Raw genomic sequence first — 21,330 nt, 5'->3', positions numbered from 1 at the left:
CCTGGTTTGCAAACTTATCACCCCTACAAATAGTCTAAGGTTGAGCTGGCATCTGTTTAAATTATTCTAGTGCAAAAGAATGATAGCACCAAGAAAACTGCAACGTTATTCTAAGACAGTTAATTAATGATGTGACTTTGTTAACTGCACTGGACAGAATAAGGAATATACTGTGTAAAAGGAGGAGTTGCATCAAGCTTTCTGAGGAATTACAGGAATATTTAGACCCTTGAACTTGCTTGGAAAAAAGCTGTATTTAAAGAGATGGGCCTGATGCCCAGTAGCAAGTGTAGCAAGCTTTACTCATAGCTTCTTAAGTGATGACACTGCTTTCTAGGTCTTAAGAAAAAAGTCTGAGGGAATAGAATAGAATAGTTCAGTTCGAAGGGACCTACAACTATCGTCTAGTCCAACTGCATGACCACTTAACGGCTGACCAAAAGTTCAAGCCATACTGTTAAGGGCATTAATCAAAATCCTCTTAGTAAACACTGAGAGGCATGGGGCATCAAGCACCCCTTTTTTTGGTGTGTGTGTATTTTAATTTTTTTTTTTTTTGCTACAAAAGTACTGTGAAAAATGAGTGGGCTGTTTTTGTGCACATGGAAACATGGAGTCATGCCTGTATAGAAGAGGAGGCAATGCAGACGCTGACATCTTGTTCTCTGTACATCATCTGAGATCTTTGTATCTCACTTCTCCACTGGAAGAGTTCCTGACTGTAGCGTTTTGAAAGCGTGCTTTTGCTAAAATACAAACAGTGTATAACTAGACTAGGAAGATGCAACAGACTGGGACATGGTGGTTTCAGAGGCAGCAACCAAACAAAGAAGCAGTTGTACAAAGAAAGCCACATAAGCTGAGTGGTTGTTTTTCCCCTAATCTCTTCTGAAAACTTGCCCAAAATTTCTTGTGCACTTTAATTTACATCAGACAAATATCGTAAATCCATAGCACTAAATCCTATACAGCTTGAAAGAACCTTAGAAAGCCACTGTGTCTGTATACATCTTTCTCTCTTTCTCTCTCAAACTACGAAAACACCAAGTGTTGAAAAGCGTACGGGCTGTATAATATCACTGGCAGTGAGTTTGCCAAATCAGCTATGGTACCAAGGCCTAGCGCAGCATAGCTAACTCACTCAGATACGTTTTCAATGAGAGCTAAACGCTGGCAACAAATGGGTAAGAGTCTCAACTTTTTCATAAATTCTGAGTGCTTTCTTTGATCTAATCTTTCCTCTTAATAATTAACTAATAAGGAGTGGCACCCCCAGCCCACCACCACCCCCTGCCCTGGCCCCTGCAATCGTGAATCTCATTCTCCCAAACAAGACAAAGGCTTTTTTGTTTTTCCTTTTGAAAAACTTTAGCGCGTGGACAATAATTAACTTGTCACTTCAATGTGGACTAGGAAAAGAAGGATATTTAGTTCTTTCTGTGTTATTGACAGGTTGGGGTGGTCAAAAATGACAGATTAAGCTAGACCACTTATTCCTCCAAAGGAGCAAGAAATAAGTGTTTCATTCTGGGTACAGGGAAGCTTTAGTCTTTTCCATGGTATGGAAAGGGAAGTTTTTCAGTATGTGAGAGCCTCACTGACTTGCAAATTGCACAAACTGACTTGAGATAGGCTTGGCAGTAATTCTTTTCTAACCTACACTGCTCTGGATTTTCCTCACCTACTGCCCTGCTGCCCCACCTCCTTCGTTGTGGAGCTCTGGACGGGACAAACTGAAGTCCTCCAAACTAAGCAGTTTTCCCTCCCCTTTAAATTAAGTGAATTCCACTAAATTACAAAAGAAAAAAAAGTCACTTCATTTGAGAGCCTCCTCCCTCCCCTTCCCTCTTGTGTCTTCAGAAAGGAATACACTTTCTGAGGTTTTCTTGCAATATTGGCAAGGCAACCATTTTGTGTCAAGGGCAACCAAAGCTGTACCACTGTCGCAAGCCTGTACAGTTTGTTCCGAGGAGCTCTCTGCGGCTGTGCCCACGGTCTCTCACAGAAACACAGCAGCGCAGAAGGTGCACGTTCATGGCCTTTCTGAAGGAAGAAGGGTTGTGTGTGATCTCTACCTCTCCACTTTTTTGCTTGTATAAGAGCGGGCTGTCTGCTGTTCTGTAGGAAGTGGAGGATGTTTGCAGAGGGCACACACAGGACCCTCTGCAGACTTAAAATCTTGGTAACTCATCACGCCTCTCCCTCTGCGTCATTGAGCGTAAATTAATCTTTGCTCCAGGATTCATGTGGCCTTTGGGTGTTCTGAAGCGGCAGCCCCTGAGCACAGAACAACTTTCACAGTGTGTCTGTTTGGTACAGGCTTTGTATCTCCCCCCGAAAGAATCAAATCATGCTTGGAAAAGAAGCTGCCAGTTCCAGGTAGATCACTGAATAACATCACGGAGCCACTGAACCTAACTGAAAGATGTTTTAAAATGAATTCTTAGATGAAATGACAGTCCAATTACAAGAAAAAGGAACACCCAACATCACACAACCAAAACCCCGTTCTTCAAGAGAGAACAACATACTCTTTGTCGGTGGTTTGCACAGAACTTCACTCGACTGGAGCTAATGTTTACCTCGGAGAAAAGGATTATGAGGATAGCAAGAGAGGTTTCCAAGAAACGGGGGAATGGTACTGATCTGAGAGGCAAATAATGAGGTCTGCTGGCAAATGAAACAACGAGCCTAACATGAAGCTGTAAACGAGCAGAGAGATGAATACGCTGTCAGAAGCTTCTTCGTGGAAAGACTTAACAAGAGTTCAGTGAATGCAAAACATCCTGCACCCAGAGAAGGTAGGAGGGAACAGCACAGATCCATAGCAGTAGGTATTCATCACCAAGACTCGCTCTTTTGGACACTGTTGGGTTAAATTAGTACAAAGTAAATGAGTATCTTTACATTTCAACAACAATTTATGTGCAGGCTCACAGAGGAGAGATTTGTGGTTTCCATTTTGTCTAAAGCCCAAAGGATGCTGAGAGATGAATGCACAGCAGGAATTGCTTTCGTTCTCTCTGTTGTTGTTGTTACCCTGGGAAGAAGTAGAGTGCCTGGTCCCGTCGTACCAAGTGGACAAACTATGCTAAATGGTGTAGGAGTTAATCCTTGTAAGTTCTGAGCAGACAATTTATTTAATTGAACATGGAATAAACATTAGTTTAATGTCTCAAACGTGTTTACAGGGAACAAATGATTGTATACAATGGTCATGACTGTCTACTGGTATTAATAATATAACCCGCTCTCCGTGCCCAGGTGGAACAAAAAGTAATCCTCAATGACAAGGAATGGGGCTCTTCAATGCCTGTTCATCTGCTCAGTCTTTGCAGAGCTCTCCAGCACGCGGATGGTGGGTGGGACTGGGGCTGGTGGCTGTGAACACTGAAGCGATGGCTGACTCTGGGGCTTAAGCAAAGGTGGCAGCAAACAATTGTGGCTGGTCTGGCAGCCGTAGTCTCCCAGCCCATTTCGCTGTCTCTGAGCATGAGAAGCTGGGTGGGCAGTAGCTGGTGCTACTGCAACTACTGCTGAGGGTAGTGGCTCCTCCCAGCAGCAGCCGTCTCTTTCCCCATCTGATCCCTTTGGCAGGCAGCAGACCTGCCTGCTCGTGTTCTCCTACCAGCTGTGGCACCTGGCTGGACCTTACCCTGTTCCTGCCTTTCATTTTTAGGGTTGCAAATCTTTTTATTTTTGCCTTTGTTGCTCAGAAGCATGAAGGATCTTTGCAGTGGCTGTGGTACTGGAGGCATGTAAATAAAGGGGCCGTCAGCCTGCGCGTTTGAACAAGAACATGATAGTTTTCTTCCAGTGCCACAGTAATGGTTTTAATCGATTCGTTAAGAATGTGGCTTCTAAAACAAGTTTGTTCTCTCCATAGGCAGCAAGCGGAGCAGTGGCTGCTGTGTTGTGGGTGAGACCCTCTGGCGGGAGGAGACACCGCATCCCATTGTGGTGACAGCCATCTGGCATCAGCACTGAGAAGTGGCGTGTGGCAAGGCTGGGTTGATGTAGGGTCTGGAAGTCCCATATCTGGGAGCTGAAAGGAAGAGCTCAGCACAGACAGATGAGGGACATCTTAGTACCAAAGTTGCCTCAAATCTGCCAGGACTGGGGGTAGATTGTATGTCAAATGAGGAACCTACAGCATCTTTGCTAGAAGCCTGCAACAGTGTCTGACGTGGCAACAAAAGAACATGTGTTGTTTGGGGCAAATTGGTGTATTTTGGGATGATTCTCTTACTCAAAGATGTCTCTGACATCAGACTGACTCTCCCATCTGTGTTTAGTTTATCTGCGTGAGCATTTTGATGTGGGCGAAGGTGAAAAGGTGAACTGGATCAAATAGCTGAGAGCAACTGTGCCGGTGCTTGACAAGTTTATTGCTCGGTTTTGCCCCGTCTGGCAGAATTAGGCATGTATCTTAGGGTTAGTTTGGGAGCAAGGTGCTTACACAGGGCACTGTCTTAGCAAGCAGTAAAGGGAAAAGATTTGCTGTGACTGTTGACATGCTGTTTGGGATGTGGTTTTGAGGAAGAACATTTGTGAGGATAGGTGAGGAACACAGTCCTCACCTGAACGCTTTCATTTAGTCGGGTACAAACACCCTTCTGCCCTATGAACGTTGTTGTGCTGTGAGTAAATAACCCTTAGTGTTATAAAGGTTCTTTTACGCTGTTGTTGGATTACAGAAACTCTGATGAATGATACTTGACCAATATAATGGACAAATTGACATAAAAAAATTGAACAACACAGATCAGGTGACAGGGAATCTGTGGTGATAAGAATGTTCAGTGGTCTCTTGCACCTGTCCTTGTGTACTGCAAGATTACCCTGATTTCTCACAATTTCACATTGGGTTTTATGTGAACTTGTGCAGTAGCCGAACACCCCCTGCCTTGAACAGTGCTCTTGGGCATCTTTTTCAGATGTTGTGGTTGCACTACCTACCACATAAATGAAAGCGAGTTTTCTACGGACAAATGGTGCAATACCTTTTATTCCTACTGTGACTGTTGATTTATGTGCAGGAAAGCCATTGTTCTGCTACAATAAATACTGATATATGCTAAGGATTCATGCAGTGTTATGGTAACCTCTGGAGATAAAATTAAGCATCCTTAATGCTTAGTGCCCTGAGTTTGAAGTTTTTTAAAAATACGCAGAACAGACTGCACTACATCACGCCATCTTTGTTTGCAAACCATGAGGGAATTTGGCATGTAAGAGCACAAACTAGGGCACCATAAAACAAAGCTGGCAAATCGCCTTACCTAAGGAAGGGCAGGACTGAATGCTACCGTTAGTTAGAAGAGATAAAAGCGCAGCGTCGTCTATGGCATCTGCTCTATGGCCTTATCAGAAAATATCTCCACCCCAGCTAAAAGTCTTACTATCACGATCCACTTCCCCTGCGATTCCAGGGATGAGGCTGTGGAAACGAAGACGTCGCTGCTCCTCGCAGGGGAGGCTGGACGAGGTGACCTTTAAAGGTCCCTTCCACCCCAGACCGTTCCGCGAGGCTATGGAGCGACGGTACGGCCGCTCGCAGCTGCCTGCGCTGAGCGCCGCTACAGAAAGCGGGCGGGGGGGCGCGGTCGGCCTCGAGGGCGCGTCCCGGGCAGCCCCCGGCCTCTTCCGGGGGCGGGGGGCCCGTGGGAGCGGAGCGCGCTCCTGCGCCCGTACCCGCGGCCGGCAGAGCTCTGGCGGGGACGGGGCAGCCGGGCCACGGGGCAGAGCAGGGCAGCGCCCCCCCACCGCAGCCCGCTCCTGCGGCGGCGCGGCCGGGGCCGCCCTCCGGGGGCGGTGCGCGGGGCGGCCGCTTCCGCCGGCGAATGGCGGCGGGAGCACGTCAGCGGGGCCGGGCCGGCGTCAGCGCGCGGTGCAGTGCGGGGCCGGGCGCCGCTGAGGTAAGGCCGCCAGGCGGGGCGGCGGCGGGGGTCGCGCCGGGCCCGTCCCGGTCCGGGGCGGTTGCGCGGCTCGTTCTCGGCTGACAGGAGCTTTTGGGAGGCGGCGGCCGTCGCGTCGGGTCAGGGTCGGGGCCGGGGTCGGCCTTCCCCCGCCACGCTGGCGTCTGCGGTGTGTTTGGAGCCCTCGGTACCCGCCGCAGAGGAATCGGGACTAGATTCTACCAAAGAAGCAACAACTTATTTCCGGCGTAGAGGTGCCCGGGAGGAAGGGCGATGGCTCCATCCCGGCCTGCTGTGTGCGCTGGCCGTGCAGACAGCAGGCGGCAGAGACAGCATCACCAAGGCCCTGCGCATTGAGATGCACGGTTGTTGGTACAACCAACGTCGAGTGCCAAAAATCACAAATAACAGCCATTGATAGCGAAAGCAAACAGCCACGTAGCTGTTTTCTGTGCTGAAGGAGATGTTTTCTGCTTTGAAGCTGTTGTGATCACGAGGTAGACTCACCTGAGGACAGGGTTATGTTCTCTGGTGAACAACTCATAAGTTGAGGAAAATTGGCAATGAGGAATATAGGCTCAGCTCACAGTTTTATGATGATTTTCTGTTGGACTAGTGACACGCTGTCAATAATAGCCTTTTGTTCCAAATAATCGCAGATCATCGTGTGTATTTTGAGCCACGCAGAGGGGTTCTTTCCTTCTGTCACTAATGTGTTGCCACTTACAACTTGCGATACTGGTTTTTTTGCAACGCACAGTACAGAGCAGGAAGATAAAGGAAGATCTAGCATGAAATTAAACTAATAGATGAACACAGGGAGATCAACAACCTGGGTGCAAATGGCAAGGTATGTCAGTGACGAAGGGGAGAGCTAGCAGAGCTGTATTGTCACATTTCTGTGAAGCGCCCAGGAGGTCATTAGAGCATCTGTCGTGAATCTGATTGGGTTTTTGTTACATCTTTTTTTCTGGTATCTCTCTCCTAATTTTTAACAAATTCTCATTGTGAGGGAATTACTTTGACCTGAAGGCTGATAAAGGTACTCCCGCAAAGTAAGTTCTCCGCTTATGAAAGACACGGGTCATAAGAACTTTTCAGTAATTTGTGAAAACAGTGTCAAGGGGAACACCGGTGTGGGCATCTTCATGAAGTCTCCATACGCTTCTCCTTCTGTTGATCTTTCTGAGGGACTGGGTGTCTAATGAGCTTTCCCAACAAAATGTAGCTTGCTGTTGGTGCCTTGTGAGACAGGGGTTGTCAAGGCGTGTAATTACAATTATTAATCACTTGTTGTTTTCTCTTACATGGTGTCTATCTTGGTCTGAAGAGAAGCAGTCTCGAGGAAACCTGTGGTACAGCGTTAGTAATACTTCAGTAGATGTCTTCTCTCTCCCACCCTTCCTCCTCCCCCTCAGGCCCCAAATACAGTCAAGTTACCCTAGCTGCAGTCTTCTGTGAGGTGCTTGGTATTTAATTTTGCATTGTGAAATGTCTCTCTTTGGATGCTTATGTAGAGCTGGGGATCATTCTGTGTAAGGCATCGTCCCGCCGTGCTTAATGACTGTTGTGTCAGTGTGATGGTAAACGTGGATTTATGGAGTTCTGCTTTTGGTAATAGTTAGGGATGTGCAGCAAAGAATGTTGCATAGACTAAGGGCTCCAGGAAGACGTGTGTGAAATGCACTGGAGGAAGTAGCAGAAAATGAGAGATTTGTGGGAGTTCTGTACAGTTAAAGTAGCAGAACAGCTGGGAGTCTTTTCCCCTGGGGAACTGTAAACAAAAAAGAAAGATTTGTTTTGCTTACTAGTGTGCAGCTGTGAGGTTTTCCTGAAGAGGTGTGAGGTGAAGTGGAGCCATCCTTGTGCAGCAGCAGCCTTTGGTCCGTGGGCAAGAAAGCATAAAGAAAAGGTCAGACTTCACTTATGAGCTGTTTCCATTTCTGGTAGTAAGAGGCAAGAAATGACATGTGGTTCATTAATTCAGCAGATCTGTCGGCATCTATCCTGATATGCTATTTTGGAATCCATTTGGCTGTTTTACTCACCACAGTATACATGCTTTGGCTACAGGAGTGATTCTGATGAGACCCAAGGAGGCTGTTCAGCACTTGAATGCTATTAATCTCTGAGAGAGGAGTAGCAGTGCTGAGGGTGGCTTGTGGTGTACGTATCTTCTCAGGAATTAGTTCGAAATGTCAGTTCCTGAACTGAAAAATGGTATCAGTTTCTGGTTCCAACCGTATTTATTGTCAGCTGACTTCATCCAAGTGTTCAGCTTGTGTAGTCTGAACTTCAAGAACATATTCTTTGTGAGCTCTCATGAAGTCTTATGGGAATAGAACCAGCAAGAAGTAGTGGATCAGACTGTGTCCTTACAACAGAGCATCTCTGTTGAATTCAGGAATGTAAATAGGAAGGAAAGCAAACTCAGTCATTGTGTAAAAAGTTTTGCATTAACCCTTGGCCTCAGCACAGGCAGCAGGAATGGTAGGATCAGTGCTGAAAGGTGATTTTACATTGCAGCAAGATTCTGGATCTGCAGCCAAGCCACAGCTTTGCTTTATTGTAAACTTAGACTGACGTCATGATTCATCTTAATTTAGCTCAAGTGAATTGCAGATAAATTTAAACCCATTGCTGTTATGGGAACTCCTGGGAAGTATGACATGTCTGACTGCTAATTGTTTTAAATATTTCAGCCTTAATCCCTGATGACGTTAGGCAATGCCTAGGTAATTAAGATGGGATCTCTGGTGTCTCATTTGTGCAAAGATGGAGGTGACGTCCATAAAACGTATATGTCTTGTGCCAAGAGACGGAGAGAAAAGGTTGTAGATCGTACAGAGGCTGCACTTAGTATGTGAAATTTTGAAAAATGGCTTGAAATTCAGTAAATGAAATTAAGCGAAGTTTTTCTTACTCAACCATGTTATTATGAGCTGTTTTTCTTCCAGACACTTACCCGTAATGATTCCACCATCTGCAACAACCCCTGTCAGCGATGCTGCACTTTTGCCAAGCGTGGCTTCTCAGGAAATCTGGAGGTCACAAGTTCCAGGCTATTCTGGATCAGTCACACGGCACATAAGTCATCGGGCCAACAACTTCAAGAGACATCCAAAAAGGAGAAAACACATCCGCCCTTCGCCGCCGCCACCACCAAATACTCCCTGTCCTATTGATTTGATTGATTTTGAGGATCTCCAACCTCAGAGGTCTTTCCTAGAACTCTTGTTTAACGGGTGCATTCTCTTTGGGCTTGAGTTCAGCTATGCCATGGAAACAGCCTATGTTACCCCTGTGCTGCTTCAGATGGGGCTTCCAGACCAACTGTACGGAATGGTGTGGTTCATCAGCCCCATATTAGGTACCTTTTCTTTACACTATTTCTTCCCTTGTTTTTTCCATTACACAGGTGTTTTATATTTTCATTTTCTCTACCTCAGCTGTTAACAAGCATATTCTGTGTGCTTATGAGATTAAGAAGCACTAGCCATAATTTTAGACAACCGAATGGAGAATAATTCTTGCTGTGTCTTGCTTGAAATGGGCCCAGTGTGATCAAAAGGTCTGTTCTTTTAACTGACCTCTTCCATCTTGTGCGAGGGTAAGCTTTGGTTACTCCGTTCCTATATTTAAAAACTAGTAAAAGAGGATCAATGTATCCATTTATGTCCCTATGAAAAAAAGCATACAGAGGCAGTTCCCAAGGATTTGTGAAAAAAGCAGAGTGGGATTGCCTTCTCATGTTTAACTTTCTGAAACAAATGAGGTGTTCCAATGATGAAAGAACATTGACTGCTGCTGTTATGGGCATTGGATTCCATGCCTTAGCATGGAGCCAGGGTTGGGATTGTACCCATTACTATGGGAAGAACCATAGGATGGGCTATTACCACTTAGAAACTTTGTTCTGCCTGTTCTGCTTGTGGGATGTGCTTCAGAAGAAGAGAGTACATAGGCCCCTACTCATAGGCTGGCCCAGAGTAATATAGGCACTTATCCAGCTTGCATATTTGTTTCTTGCTACCTTCCAAGCTAATGCTGCAGGGAATCTCCCATCTAAGATGCAGTAAATGAAATAGCTGGTAAGGAATGGAGTCCTTTACAACGTAAAACTGTTGTACTCTTATTCTTCACCTGATGTCAAACTCTGCTGTATTAATGATGCAGAGTGAACTGCCATGGCAGTGAGCAGCTGCACATTACATTATTCAGTCCTCATCCTGGGAGATGCCAGGAAGTACACTGTGTGTGCACCTGGGTGACTCTTACGGACTAGGGATATCACTATGCTATGGTGTCCTGCCTTTACTTGCCTTTTAAGGTGCCTGTTTTGACTCTCCTGTAAAACCGTCTTGCAGAAAAATGCTACTTACTGGTGATTCCTTTTTTCTAGGGTTCTTGTTACAGCCTTTACTGGGGGCCTGGAGTGACAGATGCACATCAAGATTCGGGAGGAGAAGACCTTTCATTCTGGTCTTAGCAGTAGGTGTGTGTTGTAGAAACGATGGACATAACACTTACAAAGTAGAAACATTGTGCATCTCTCTTCTGTGACATCCCTTTGTGGCACTAGGCTGAATAAAATGCCTCTAAAGTGTTGGGTATTGTGCGTCTGAAGAAAGTGGAGAGTGGCGCCGAGGTGATGCTTTGGCAGCCAGAGATCCACGCATAAAAACACCTCTTGTCAGAGTCTGAAGAGAGGATGTTTTGGGGGTCAAGAATGTTTTTCTTTGGCCAAAATCAACTCCAGACATTTGTAAACTTGGAACAGTAGAAAAGGGTTTTTTCTATAAGGTATATTTCTATAAGGTATATTCTATAAGCCATGCTCGTTCCCCAGACTGTGGTGATCCGAACAAGAGCAATAGTACTGCTGCAAGACTGTGCAGGTAGCATAATACTTTTAGAGCATGGAGCGATGCAAGTGTTTTTGCTTGTAAGCAGTCGATTGATTGATTTTGTTTTGGTTTTATTCCCAGGAGCATTGCTTGGGCTCTCACTTATGCTGAATGGCAAAGATATAGGGAGCACCTTGTCTGACACTGCGAATAACCACAAATGGGGGATCATTCTTACAGTCTGTGGTGTTGTCCTCATGGACTTCAGTGCAGATTCAGCAGACAATCCCAGTCATGCCTACATGATGGATGTATGCAGCCCAGTGGATCAAGACAGGGGCCTCAACATCCATGCTTTGTTAGCAGGTATGCTTTCTTGGTGCTTTTTGGGTGACGTGAACCTTAAGTAAACCAGCCCTGCTGTGAGAAAGCAGAGTGCAAGTCACTGGTCTTTTCCTCTATAAGCATAATAACCAAATACCTGGAGAGGTAGCACTAATTAAATTTGAAAACAAACTTCTGCTTACTGTAAAAGGCTTTTGTAACTACCAAAAGTCAAGACACAGTCCTGGGTTGTTCATCTGAAGGTCCCTCATGTCATTTGTAACACCTATGGAAACAAAATTATCCCTCAAGGGAGGAGGTTCAGTTTCCTGCAGGTGTGGAAAATGCCTTTTTTAGTTATTCTGTTGGAGGGGAAGTGCATACTGGGTGCTATGATCTCTCATTGCTGTCATCTTCAATTGTTGTACTGCCCTAGTCTAGCTTTCCTATCTATCAGGGGACTGTTTCATGCCTTTGAATGTGTTTGTAAGAAAGAAAAGATAGTTTTGTAAGGCTTTCACCACGTGAATGGAGTGAGACAGGTATCCAGTGCCCTCAGAACTTCGGTGTTCATCAGTAGTAATGCAGTGGCAGTTTTGTACGCTGTCAGCACGTTGCTGATTAAATGAGCTTGCTACGCTTCTGAAGTGATTCGGTCTGTCTTGGACGCAGTTAGATCTGCGTTCCTCTAACTGAGTGGGGAAAATGGATTTTCACTTACTTTCAGGAAAACAGTCTTAGCTGACTGATTGCAGAGCCTTGCCACGAGGCTGGTGGACACTTCTGTTTTATGGACTGAAATAGCTGAAGGTAAAGTGGTTTGTTCTTTGCGAAGAAAGAACTACCATTTTTAATTTTACTTGTATCATCACTTTTATAGCACTGACCTTTTCCTCCTTTCTGTACTGTTTTTGTACATCCAGACTGTCCTTGTGGCATGGATAACTGTGTTTATTACTGCATTTGAACTGAAAAGGGTTGAGTAGTAAAACAGAAGTAACATGTCAGATTCTACTCACAAATCATTAGACAAATGGTGCTGTGCTGTTACTGACTCCAGGATTGGCTAGGGAAGGTAATCTCAGCTCTGTTTTTCCACCAGGTCTTGGAGGTGGCTTTGGTTATGTTGTTGGAGGAATACACTGGGATAAAACCAGTTTTGGAAAAGCTGTGGGAGGGCAACTTCGCGTCATCTATATCTTCACCTCAGTTATACTGACTATCACTACTGTGCTGACTCTAATTAGCATTCCAGAAAGACCCTTAAGGTCCTTTAGCAGGAAGAAAAAGGTGATGAAGAGTCCAAGTCTTCCTCTCCCTCCTTCTCCACCTTTCTTCTTTGAGGAGGGTGTAAACGAAAACTTTGCTTCTCATAACTCAGCTCACTTACACGCAAGTTTTACGAGTCCCGTTTCTCCCCTCAGCCCACTCACGCCCAAATATGGCAGTTTTGTCAGCAGAGACAATTCCTTGACGGGAATTAATGAGTTTGCATCATCATTTGGGACTTCAAATATTGACAGTGTGCTTATAGACTGTTTTACAGGCGGGCACAGTAGTTACTTAGCACTTCCAGCTAGCTTGCCCAGGCAGCCTGTCAGTGTCAGCTTTCCTCGGGTGCCTGATGGCTGTTACCAAGGAGAAAATGGAGTTCTGGAGCAAGGGGAGAGCAGCATAACGCCGGGGCCTGATGGCGAGGCACTACGGGTGGGCTCACTGGATGCGATAAAGCCACGGTCATCAGGGATCCTGAAAAGACCTCAGACCTTGGCCATTCCAGATATCGTAACAGGACACTGTCCAGAAAACAGCAGAAGAAGAAATGTAACCTTCAGCCAACAGGTAAGGGCAGAAAATCAATGATACAACCATGTAAACCTGAGCGTTCATTTAATCTCGTCATATAGTTTCAAATGTGTAGTGCACAAATTCATCATTAAAGACTGCTCATGACAGTTTGCTCATAAAAGTCCTAATGGGAACAGCATACCTGCTATGACTTTATTGGTAGAATAGTGGGTAGGATGTGAATTATGACTGGCAGTCTGTCAACTGCCTTTGTTAAGATGGCAGAAATGAGAGCGTTTCGCTCTCACTGGGCCACGTGTGAAAGTTAGGCCAGTATTTTTAGCCCCGCTTCACCACCCAGGGAGCTACCACATGAGAGCAGAAAAAGACACATTTTTATTGAGCCTGTATCTTCCCTTTCCACAGAATTACCCGCAAGATAGGGCCAGGGATAGGATTCTCCCATGAGCTTCTCCTTATGGCAGTCATTACATCTGGTTCCATCAGGGAGGTGAGGTTTCCCTTACCCAGGGATAAGACTCTGACCTCATCTCCCACTGTTGGTGATAACTTGGAATGTCTGAGACCTCTGTATGCTGGCCAATTTTTTTATGATCCAAGATGAGGTAAACTGTCCTCTGTTTTTTGGTTTGTTTTTTTTGGGGGGGAGGCGTGGGGGGGTTTTTTGTTTGTTTGTTGCTGTTGCTGTACTTTGACTCAGTTTATGAGAGCAGACTTCGTTAGGGCAAGGATTTTACATGCTGTGCATGCGGAAATCGAGCATCAAGGTTAGCAGGCAATGAGAATGTGTTTCCATTAAAACCAACCTCTTCTTACTCAACGTCTCTAAAACTTCAGGAACCAAGTTCACCTGAATGTGGGTACAGCTCCTATTAAATGCAATGGAATTTATGCCTTCCCTACGCTAGCATCTGTATGTGGTTGCCAAATACCCTAGAGAAGTGAAGAGTACTGTTTCAAGTATACTGAAAGCTGCAGCGCAGCGCTGTCATTTAATGCTTGTTCCAAGGGTGAACTTACAGTTTAGCTAAATACACTGTTCTTAATCTCCAGTTCAACATACTGCAGCAGCAGAGTTTAACTTTCAGATGATGCAGATAGGTGTGTAATATTGCATAGGTTTGCTCAGAGGATGCTTACGTTTGTCTTACTGTGTTTGTTGACCTGTGAGTTTTTCTGATGCAGGTTGCTAATATCTTGTTGAATGGTGTTAAGTATGAGAGCGAGCTGAATGGATCAGGCGAGACCTCTGAGCAACCACTGTCTGTGAAACTGCTTTGTTCGACCATCTGCCGGATGCCCAAGGCTCTTCGTAACCTCTGCATCAACCACTTCCTAGGTATTTAGAAAGTGCTGTCTTGCTTTCACCATGAAGTAGTTTACCTCATGTGAATGCTTTTAAATATTTAGCTATTGCTGTAATGGCTGCTAACGAGAGAGAACATGATTTGTTCCGTATGCACTCACCAATAAGGTGCTTTCTGGTATTTAGTTTCTTAGAACACTGAGAAAGGTAAAAAACTCAAAAACCCAACAAAATAGTAAAGCCTATGTTCCTAGAAAGGGAATAACAATGGCCTAAATCAGCGCGTCTGTTAAATTGAATGTTTACACTGGGATGAGAAACACTGATGAACCGAGAACTTGAAACCCTCAACTCTTTTTTTTTTTTTTTTTTTTTTAATGCTCTGAAACTGGCAGTGCCGAGCAGAAAGGCAAGATCATTTGTATTTCCCTGCTTACACCTGCGACTGGTGTTCACTTCCCTGCCTTTGACAGCATGTGTATAAGGGTCCCAGAACAGGCCGTGAGGTGCGAACGCAACACTGTAGGAGTGCCTGTAACCAGTGCACTGTTACCTCTACTCTTAACAGTGCGTGGCTGATGGTTAGGAGGGGCTTGCAAGCAATACAGTTTACACAAATTGGACAGAAGGTAACAGGTAGTTAATACTCATTGGCTGTGAAAGGAAATAAGAGATTGCCTGCACCAGTGGCCCTGATGCCGGTTTGTGAGTAGGAGTTTTTAACTGTGTCGGAGGTGCTCAAGAGACTGCAACCATGACATATGAAGCATTTCTTCCAGTTCTATGTAGGAGGACAACAGCAGCTTGAAAGGACTATGTGATGAGCCACTCCATGAAACTGAGTGTTGTGTCCTGTCAAAACCTGAAGGCAGCTCAGACTGCTGTAATCTGTTTTTCTGTCTTGCTAAACAAGTGTTCTGTGGCCTGCAGTCAGCCTCTAGGATTCCACTTAGGAATTCAAAGGATAAGTCTTGGTCTATGACGAACATTGTACCATAATGCCCGGCGAATAGCAGTCGCAGATAAACATGGCTGAACGTTACGTAAAACTCACATTGCACAGCCTGTCTTCAAGTGTGATTGGTACTAGGGCTCATAGCATCCATGTAAGTTCACGAGGGGAAACAGGTACTCTGCACTCTTAAAGGATTACTTCTGGCTTCTTTCAGGATGGCTTTCGTTTGAGGGGATGTTACTCTTCTATACTGACTTCATGGGAGAAGTAGTGTTTCAAGGGGATCCGAAAGCGCCTCACAGCTCAGATGAGTATCAGAAGTACAACGCTGGGGTCACCATGGGCTGCTGGGGAATGTGCATCTATGCATTCAGTGCTGCTTTCTATTCAGGTACTTAGTAGAGCCATCTTAGCCACTGCTGTGAGAAAGATGCACCCGCTCCTCGAGTGGTGTTTCTGCAACAAGTAGTCCAGCATTTATGTTGCACATAGCCTACCACATGGCATGAGTGCTGAAGCAGAGTGTTCTTTTTCATTGTGTTATCTCTGCTAGTTAGCTTGACCTGCACTGACAGCAGATGAGGTCAGCAGTCCAGCGAAAACACATCTCTCAGTATATAGTTCCTTTCACAAGTGATGTTTTCAATGTACATTGAATCTAGAAATAAACACAGCCACAACAGGCACAGTTCTGGCACAGCAGCACTCAGTGCTGGTGTGCCCCCAGCAGAGCGCCCGGTGTCACGCACCACCCGAGCACCTTGTCATGTGTCATGTCGCCCCTCAAACAGTTCCCATTTACCCCCCGGGACAAAGCCACTGCCAGGCTTCAGCTCTGCCAGGCCCTCCACACAGGTAGGGCAGCAAGGCTGTGTTGTGGCAATGGGGTTTGGAAGGGGTCCTTGGCACTCATGTGCGAGCCATCAGTTACTCAAAGCATAACAGTTGCTGCTGAGATGTGGCTGTGTAACAGCTGGGCTGTGGGGCCTGAAGGTGAATCCCTTGGGTCCCTTGCTGACTGGCTAGCAGCAGGGAGGGCCACAGTTCACCCTGAATGCCATGCCGTTGTCTTGCAGCCCTGCTGGAGAAGCTGGAGGAGCGGTTCAGCACACGGACGCTGTATTTTGTGGCATATTTGGCCTTCGGGCTGGGCACAGGGCTGGCCACGCTCTCCAGAAACATCTATGTGGTACTGTCACTGTGCGCTACCTACGGCATCCTCTTTGCCACGCTCTGCACGCTGCCCTACTCCCTGCTCTGCGACTACTACCAGAGCCATGAGGTGAGCCTCGGGCTGGGGAGGGGAGAGGGTGTCCTGCCGCGCCCCCTTACGCTGTGTCCCCCACAGTTCGTAGGCTCACAGGCGGAGGGCACGCGGCGCGGGATGGGCGTTGACATCTCCCTGCTGAGCTGCCAGTACTTCTTGGCGCAGATCCTCGTGGCCTTGGCCATGGGGCCGCTGACAGCGGCTGTGGGCAGCGCCAGTGGTGCCATGTACTTCGCCAGCCTGGTGTCCTTCCTGGGCTGTCTCTTCTCCTCCCTCTGCGTCACCTATGAGTCGCCGCCCAGCGAGGAGGTGCCACCCGCCGAGGAGCAGCGCCCGCTCTTGCCCCGTGCACGGAATGAATAAGTGGGAGAAAGCCACCACAGCCTCTACTGCCTCATTGCATCGCCCTCGGCCTCCCCATCACGGTGTGGTGGGCTCATGCGCCTCTGGGACGGCAGCGGAGGACATGGTGAACGGCAGGAAGGTCTGTGCTGTCTTCGCTGAGCTTTTCCCTGCCCGCGGGCAGGGGCAAGTCAGTGGTGCCTGGCACTGCTCATCCTTCCCCTGAGGTGGCAAAGGCCCATCTGTGCCCCTGGGGTGACAGCAACAGGAAGCGGTGATGTCAGCGTGGGGCCATTCCCTCCAGCTGCCCCGCGGTACCATCATTCCCGGGGAGACGAGTGGCAATGTCCAGCTTGAGGCATGGGACCTGGAAGTCTGTTGCCCAGGCAGGGTGACAGCGAACTGCAGGGCTGCACGTGCTGCTGCGGGCACCGCCACTGCGGGAGTGCTGGGGCCACAGTGCTCCACCAGCTTCATTGGTCAGAAGGTGCCATCACACGGCCCTGCTGAGCGGCCCAGTCCTCAGTTGCCGAGGGCAGCGGTGACTCCTGTGAGGCCTTGGGGAGCAACAAGGCCATCCTGCAAGTTCCATCCTCTGCCCATGGTAGGCCTGGCTCTGGGGGGTGTGTTTCAAAACTCTGGGAAGGCTGAGCATGACTGGTCTTGCTCAGGTGGCGTAAGTACTCTGTCAAGCACCATAGCCAGTCTCCTGGGTGCGCAGAGCTCCCACCAGCAGAATTGCTCCAAGGAGCTGCTGTGGGGTGAAACCACAGTGGCCTGGCTCCCAAACCCTGCCCTGTAGGTTCTGGCTGTGATCCATGGTGATGGTTGCCAATACATGCATATTTCCTTCCACGTTAGACTTTTAACTAAGACTACAAGGGCTTGTGATGACTTAGCAGGAGGACCGACAGTTGTCTGTAACCCAGCCTTGGGGAGAGGGGTCTCTTTGCATCAACTTCCTTGGGTAGAAGCTTGCTCTCGAGTTGAAAATTTAAGAAGAATTATTTGTGTGAAAGTCTGCAGCACATCATCCTTGTTTTTCATACAGTTGTACTTTGTGACATTTTGAAATCTGCATGGGGATCGGTGATTAAGTACTTGTCAGCTAGAGCTGCATCTTCCATATCTCACTTAAACTAGTAAAAGGGCTTTGTCATTATCTATGAGAATTCTTAATTATTCTGGTTTTGGAAGGTGGTGAATGTGTGAGATCTCTTAAAAATTCCAGTTAAGCCCAGGAGTCTTTTAGGTCTTGAGAGCAAAGATGAAAATGGAAATAAAGTTAAAACTAGGATTTCTGTCAGCCTGCCTCTGTTATTTGGGTAGGCAGCCAAGGTTTACCAAAGCTGATGGGCATTTGGGTGTTTACCTGTGTCGTGCATTGCATCCCTGTAGAGGTTATTTTTGCTCACCTGGTCTTTAGGTCCAGAAAAAGGATTTTCTCTGGAGGGTCACTACTTTTAAATGAGCTGTACTTGAATGTTCACCCAGGTTTAATCTGATGCTTGATGCCAAGATGAGTAACCTGTGTAAACTTTAGCTGTTATGGTTTACTATACTCCAATGCTGAAAGCATAATGCACGACCTGTGAAAGGTTCTTGTAAGAACCTCTCGTTTTTATCATCTATCCCTGAGTGTTACTGGTTTTTTACTTGAGAAGCAAGTTTCATGATACTCGGTATTTAGTTAAGTGGAGGAGCACTACTGAAGTTACAAAGTCAAGCACTCAAGAGGTAAAAGACAGTCAGATTGATGAGTCTGTTCATCTTTCTTTTCTTTCTTTGGGCTTACATAGTGTCATATCTGCAGGAATGTCTGTGACATGCCGTTTCCTTGATCCGGGGGCAGTTGTCTCCAAGAACGTTCAGGATGAAGCTGAAACAAAATAGCATGAGAAACTGGTACATTTGGCGCTTCTGATTTCTGACAATCTAAAGACTTGCCTTTTGAGAAATTTTCTTTTCTTATTCATCTGCTGTATAACCTTAATTTCTCTTCCTTATCTTACCGATCTTTTCAACTCAAAAATGTTTTTTTTTTGTCCCACTAGCTAATGCAGTACTGGTTCTTAGAATGCTTTCTCCTCTTAAGTTTTTTAGCCAGTATTATTGCACTAAATGCATCAGGAGCACTTTTCTTTTTCTAGGTAGCTGGAGTTGCAGATCATTTTGTTGTAAGCAAGGTTCTCCAAAAGAGTCACAGAATTGATGAAATCAATGTATCTGATGGTAATCTTTGTCTCTGCTTCCATCTGTAAATAATATTATGAAATGTATTTATATAGTTATAGAACTATTGCTATGCCCCTATGCACTGCCTAATAGAATATATATTACATTTTCTATTTTATGGGATATGGACTTTATTTTCCGTATGTATTTATGTAGTGTTTACATACATAGTACTTTTAAGTCAGCATCAATGTATGTTAATTTGGGGCTTTGAGCACTACTGGTGGTGTCTGGAAAAAATCCATGCAGAGCTGGAAGTTGCACCAAATCCATAGAAATAACTTAAAAAGAGGCATTGCTTACTTGCTTATTCTTTGACATACATTTTGTTTTTTACAGAAATTACTGTATGTGGTCACTGTTGAACTGTGAGCTGCAAAGTGATGTTTACCTTTTGGAATCCAAATGCTTCAAATATTCAGTCTAAATCTGCGAGCTGCTGTTTAGAAGTAAGATGCATGAGTTTAGGCAGGAATGTGATTTTATCTTATGCTGTAGTTTAATCTCTTCAGCGGTGCCCAAAGGTTAATTTTGATTAAGTCCTTATCATTAAAGGTTGCTTGATGGCAGTTATTTGTGGATGTTCATAAATGTAGTTATAGCATCTGTACAGAAGTAGGGAAAATGGGGAGAGGGATGGAGAAAGCACCTAATCAATTGTGTCATGTTTGTAATTAAGCTGGCTATAACCATTTCAGCGTGTGTCTGCAGTTCACTTGACCTCTGCTGTGTCTCTCAGAAAAGACAACCTACCATTTTTGGAACTTCTGCTGTATCTTTGAATGAAGAAAATAAGCCTTTTCAAGAATCAAATCAAATAAACATGCATGACTTTTATATTAAAAAAAGGAAAATTACTGTGCGAACTATTTGAAGAGAGTTGTCTAGACATTTTCTACTAATGAGTACTTAGTCATCTTGTACTCTATAGGACATGTACTTTATTTTATTAAAAAAAGAATTTGTCTTCGGGTAAAAGGTGGCTTTCTTAATGTATGTTCTTCCTCCCTCAGACTGGAATACAGCCTTAGTGAGAGACTTTTAGATGCCATTACCATAACAACACCCAATGGATTGCAGTAAACATCTTGAGACTTCTACAACTACTAGAGCTGAAATGCCAAGGGAAATCTTCACTCCATTCAATTTATATAAATTTACATTTTCTATACCTCTGGTTGTTAAGACATAATGATTCATTTAGCCTAGCTTTTCTGCTGGGAAGGTTTTTGTTGATGTTTACTAAGGAAAGGACTGCAACAACTTTCCATTGCCGTTCCGCTGCCCCAGGCTGCTGCTTCTGTAGCAGGGTCAGTGGAAGGGAAGGTGCTAGTTAAAGTGGGCCTGCATTTAGGGTGGCAGATTTCGGGCTGCAACACCCAAGACAACAGAAAAGCTGTGGGGCAGCAGCACCAGGGCAGACTAGAGGTCTTTCACTAGAATCCTTAGTTTTCTTGGTGTTGCCATCCATGCTGTCTCCTAACAGGTTTGAAGGTTCTGGGAAGACACTGTTCTACACTGCATAAGGAGTTTTTCATGTTAAAAGCCTTGCCAGCATGCTCACTCTCTCTCACGTGTTCTGTGCAGAAATGGTAAATGCATGGGATAATGCGAATTTTTGTGTATGCAGCTTGTTGCCTAATGTCCCCACCCACAGTGGTAGGCAAGGAGTTTTACTTTAGATCTGAAAGGCAACAGCATAATTCGATACCCAAATAGCACTAATAGTTAACAGTAAACAAAAGGTGAGACTGCTTCATCAGCTTGACAGGTGTATGGAAAATGGAAGTATTCCAGGAGCAGGAAGCAAGCAGGCAATGAGTAATGTTAATCAGATGAGAATTCAAATGCCAAATATGCATGGAGTGGCAGTCTGTGGACTGAGGAGCAGTCTGCAATGGGGATGATGAAGTATTTGCCACATATATAAGCTGTTTATAAGCTTTTCTGTTTTTGCTTTTTCTAGGACCCAGTGATATCTTTCTCGAACAAAGGATAACAAATTTCCACAGCCAATGGGACAGCCAACAGAGGAAATTTCAACGTCAGAGCAGAAATGAAGACTTTGGGTTGTGTGAGTACAGTGATAAGTAAGCTTGCGAGAGCTACTTAAACAATGAGGAATTTAACAATATTGCTATCAAATGCTATGAAGAATTACTAAACTCGAGATTCAAGCTTCATCTGTAGCTTTCTTCAAGCCTAGCTTTTTGCTGTGCGTCAGCCTGATGATACTCTACCCTGCTTCTGGCTTATAGAATCGTAGAATCATTTAGGTTGGAAAAGCCCCTTGGGATCATCGAGTCCAACCATCATCTCCACTCTAC

At 45.6% G+C, this 21,330-nt stretch overlaps 1 protein-coding gene across 22 annotated transcripts in view; it reads left to right on the top strand.

Annotated features, from left to right (window-relative positions):
• The window catches only part of SLC45A1 (solute carrier family 45 member 1), a 74,718-nt gene that overhangs the window by 51,663 nt on the left and 1,725 nt on the right, over window positions 1-21,330 (top strand). For 12 of the 22 annotated variants that reach the window (XM_063354159.1, XM_063354157.1, XM_063354152.1 and 9 more), the window contains 8 exons: window positions 8,876-9,288; window positions 10,321-10,413; window positions 10,907-11,131; window positions 12,192-12,931; window positions 14,084-14,237; window positions 15,374-15,550; window positions 16,236-16,441; window positions 16,508-21,078. In XM_063354159.1, the coding sequence (XP_063210229.1) occupies window positions 8,876-9,288; window positions 10,321-10,413; window positions 10,907-11,131; window positions 12,192-12,931; window positions 14,084-14,237; window positions 15,374-15,550; window positions 16,236-16,441; window positions 16,508-16,789 (2,290 nt within the window). In that variant the 3' untranslated portion in view covers window positions 16,790-21,078. Of the gene's footprint in view, window positions 1-5,688; window positions 5,919-6,054; window positions 6,769-7,809; window positions 7,831-8,875; window positions 9,289-10,320; window positions 10,414-10,906; window positions 11,132-12,191; window positions 12,932-14,083; window positions 14,238-15,373; window positions 15,551-16,235; window positions 16,442-16,507; window positions 21,079-21,330 lie in introns of those variants that run through there. The other 10 variants (XR_010073531.1, XR_010073530.1, XR_010073528.1 and 7 more) reach the window with 8 other exon arrangements.

This window comes from Chroicocephalus ridibundus, chromosome 16, assembly GCF_963924245.1.
Source record: "Chroicocephalus ridibundus chromosome 16, bChrRid1.1, whole genome shotgun sequence".
NCBI classification, from domain to species: Eukaryota; Metazoa; Chordata; class Aves; order Charadriiformes; family Laridae; genus Chroicocephalus; species Chroicocephalus ridibundus.
The sequence above is the reverse complement of the archived record's forward strand: the minus strand, read 5'-3'. Positions and strand labels throughout refer to the sequence as shown.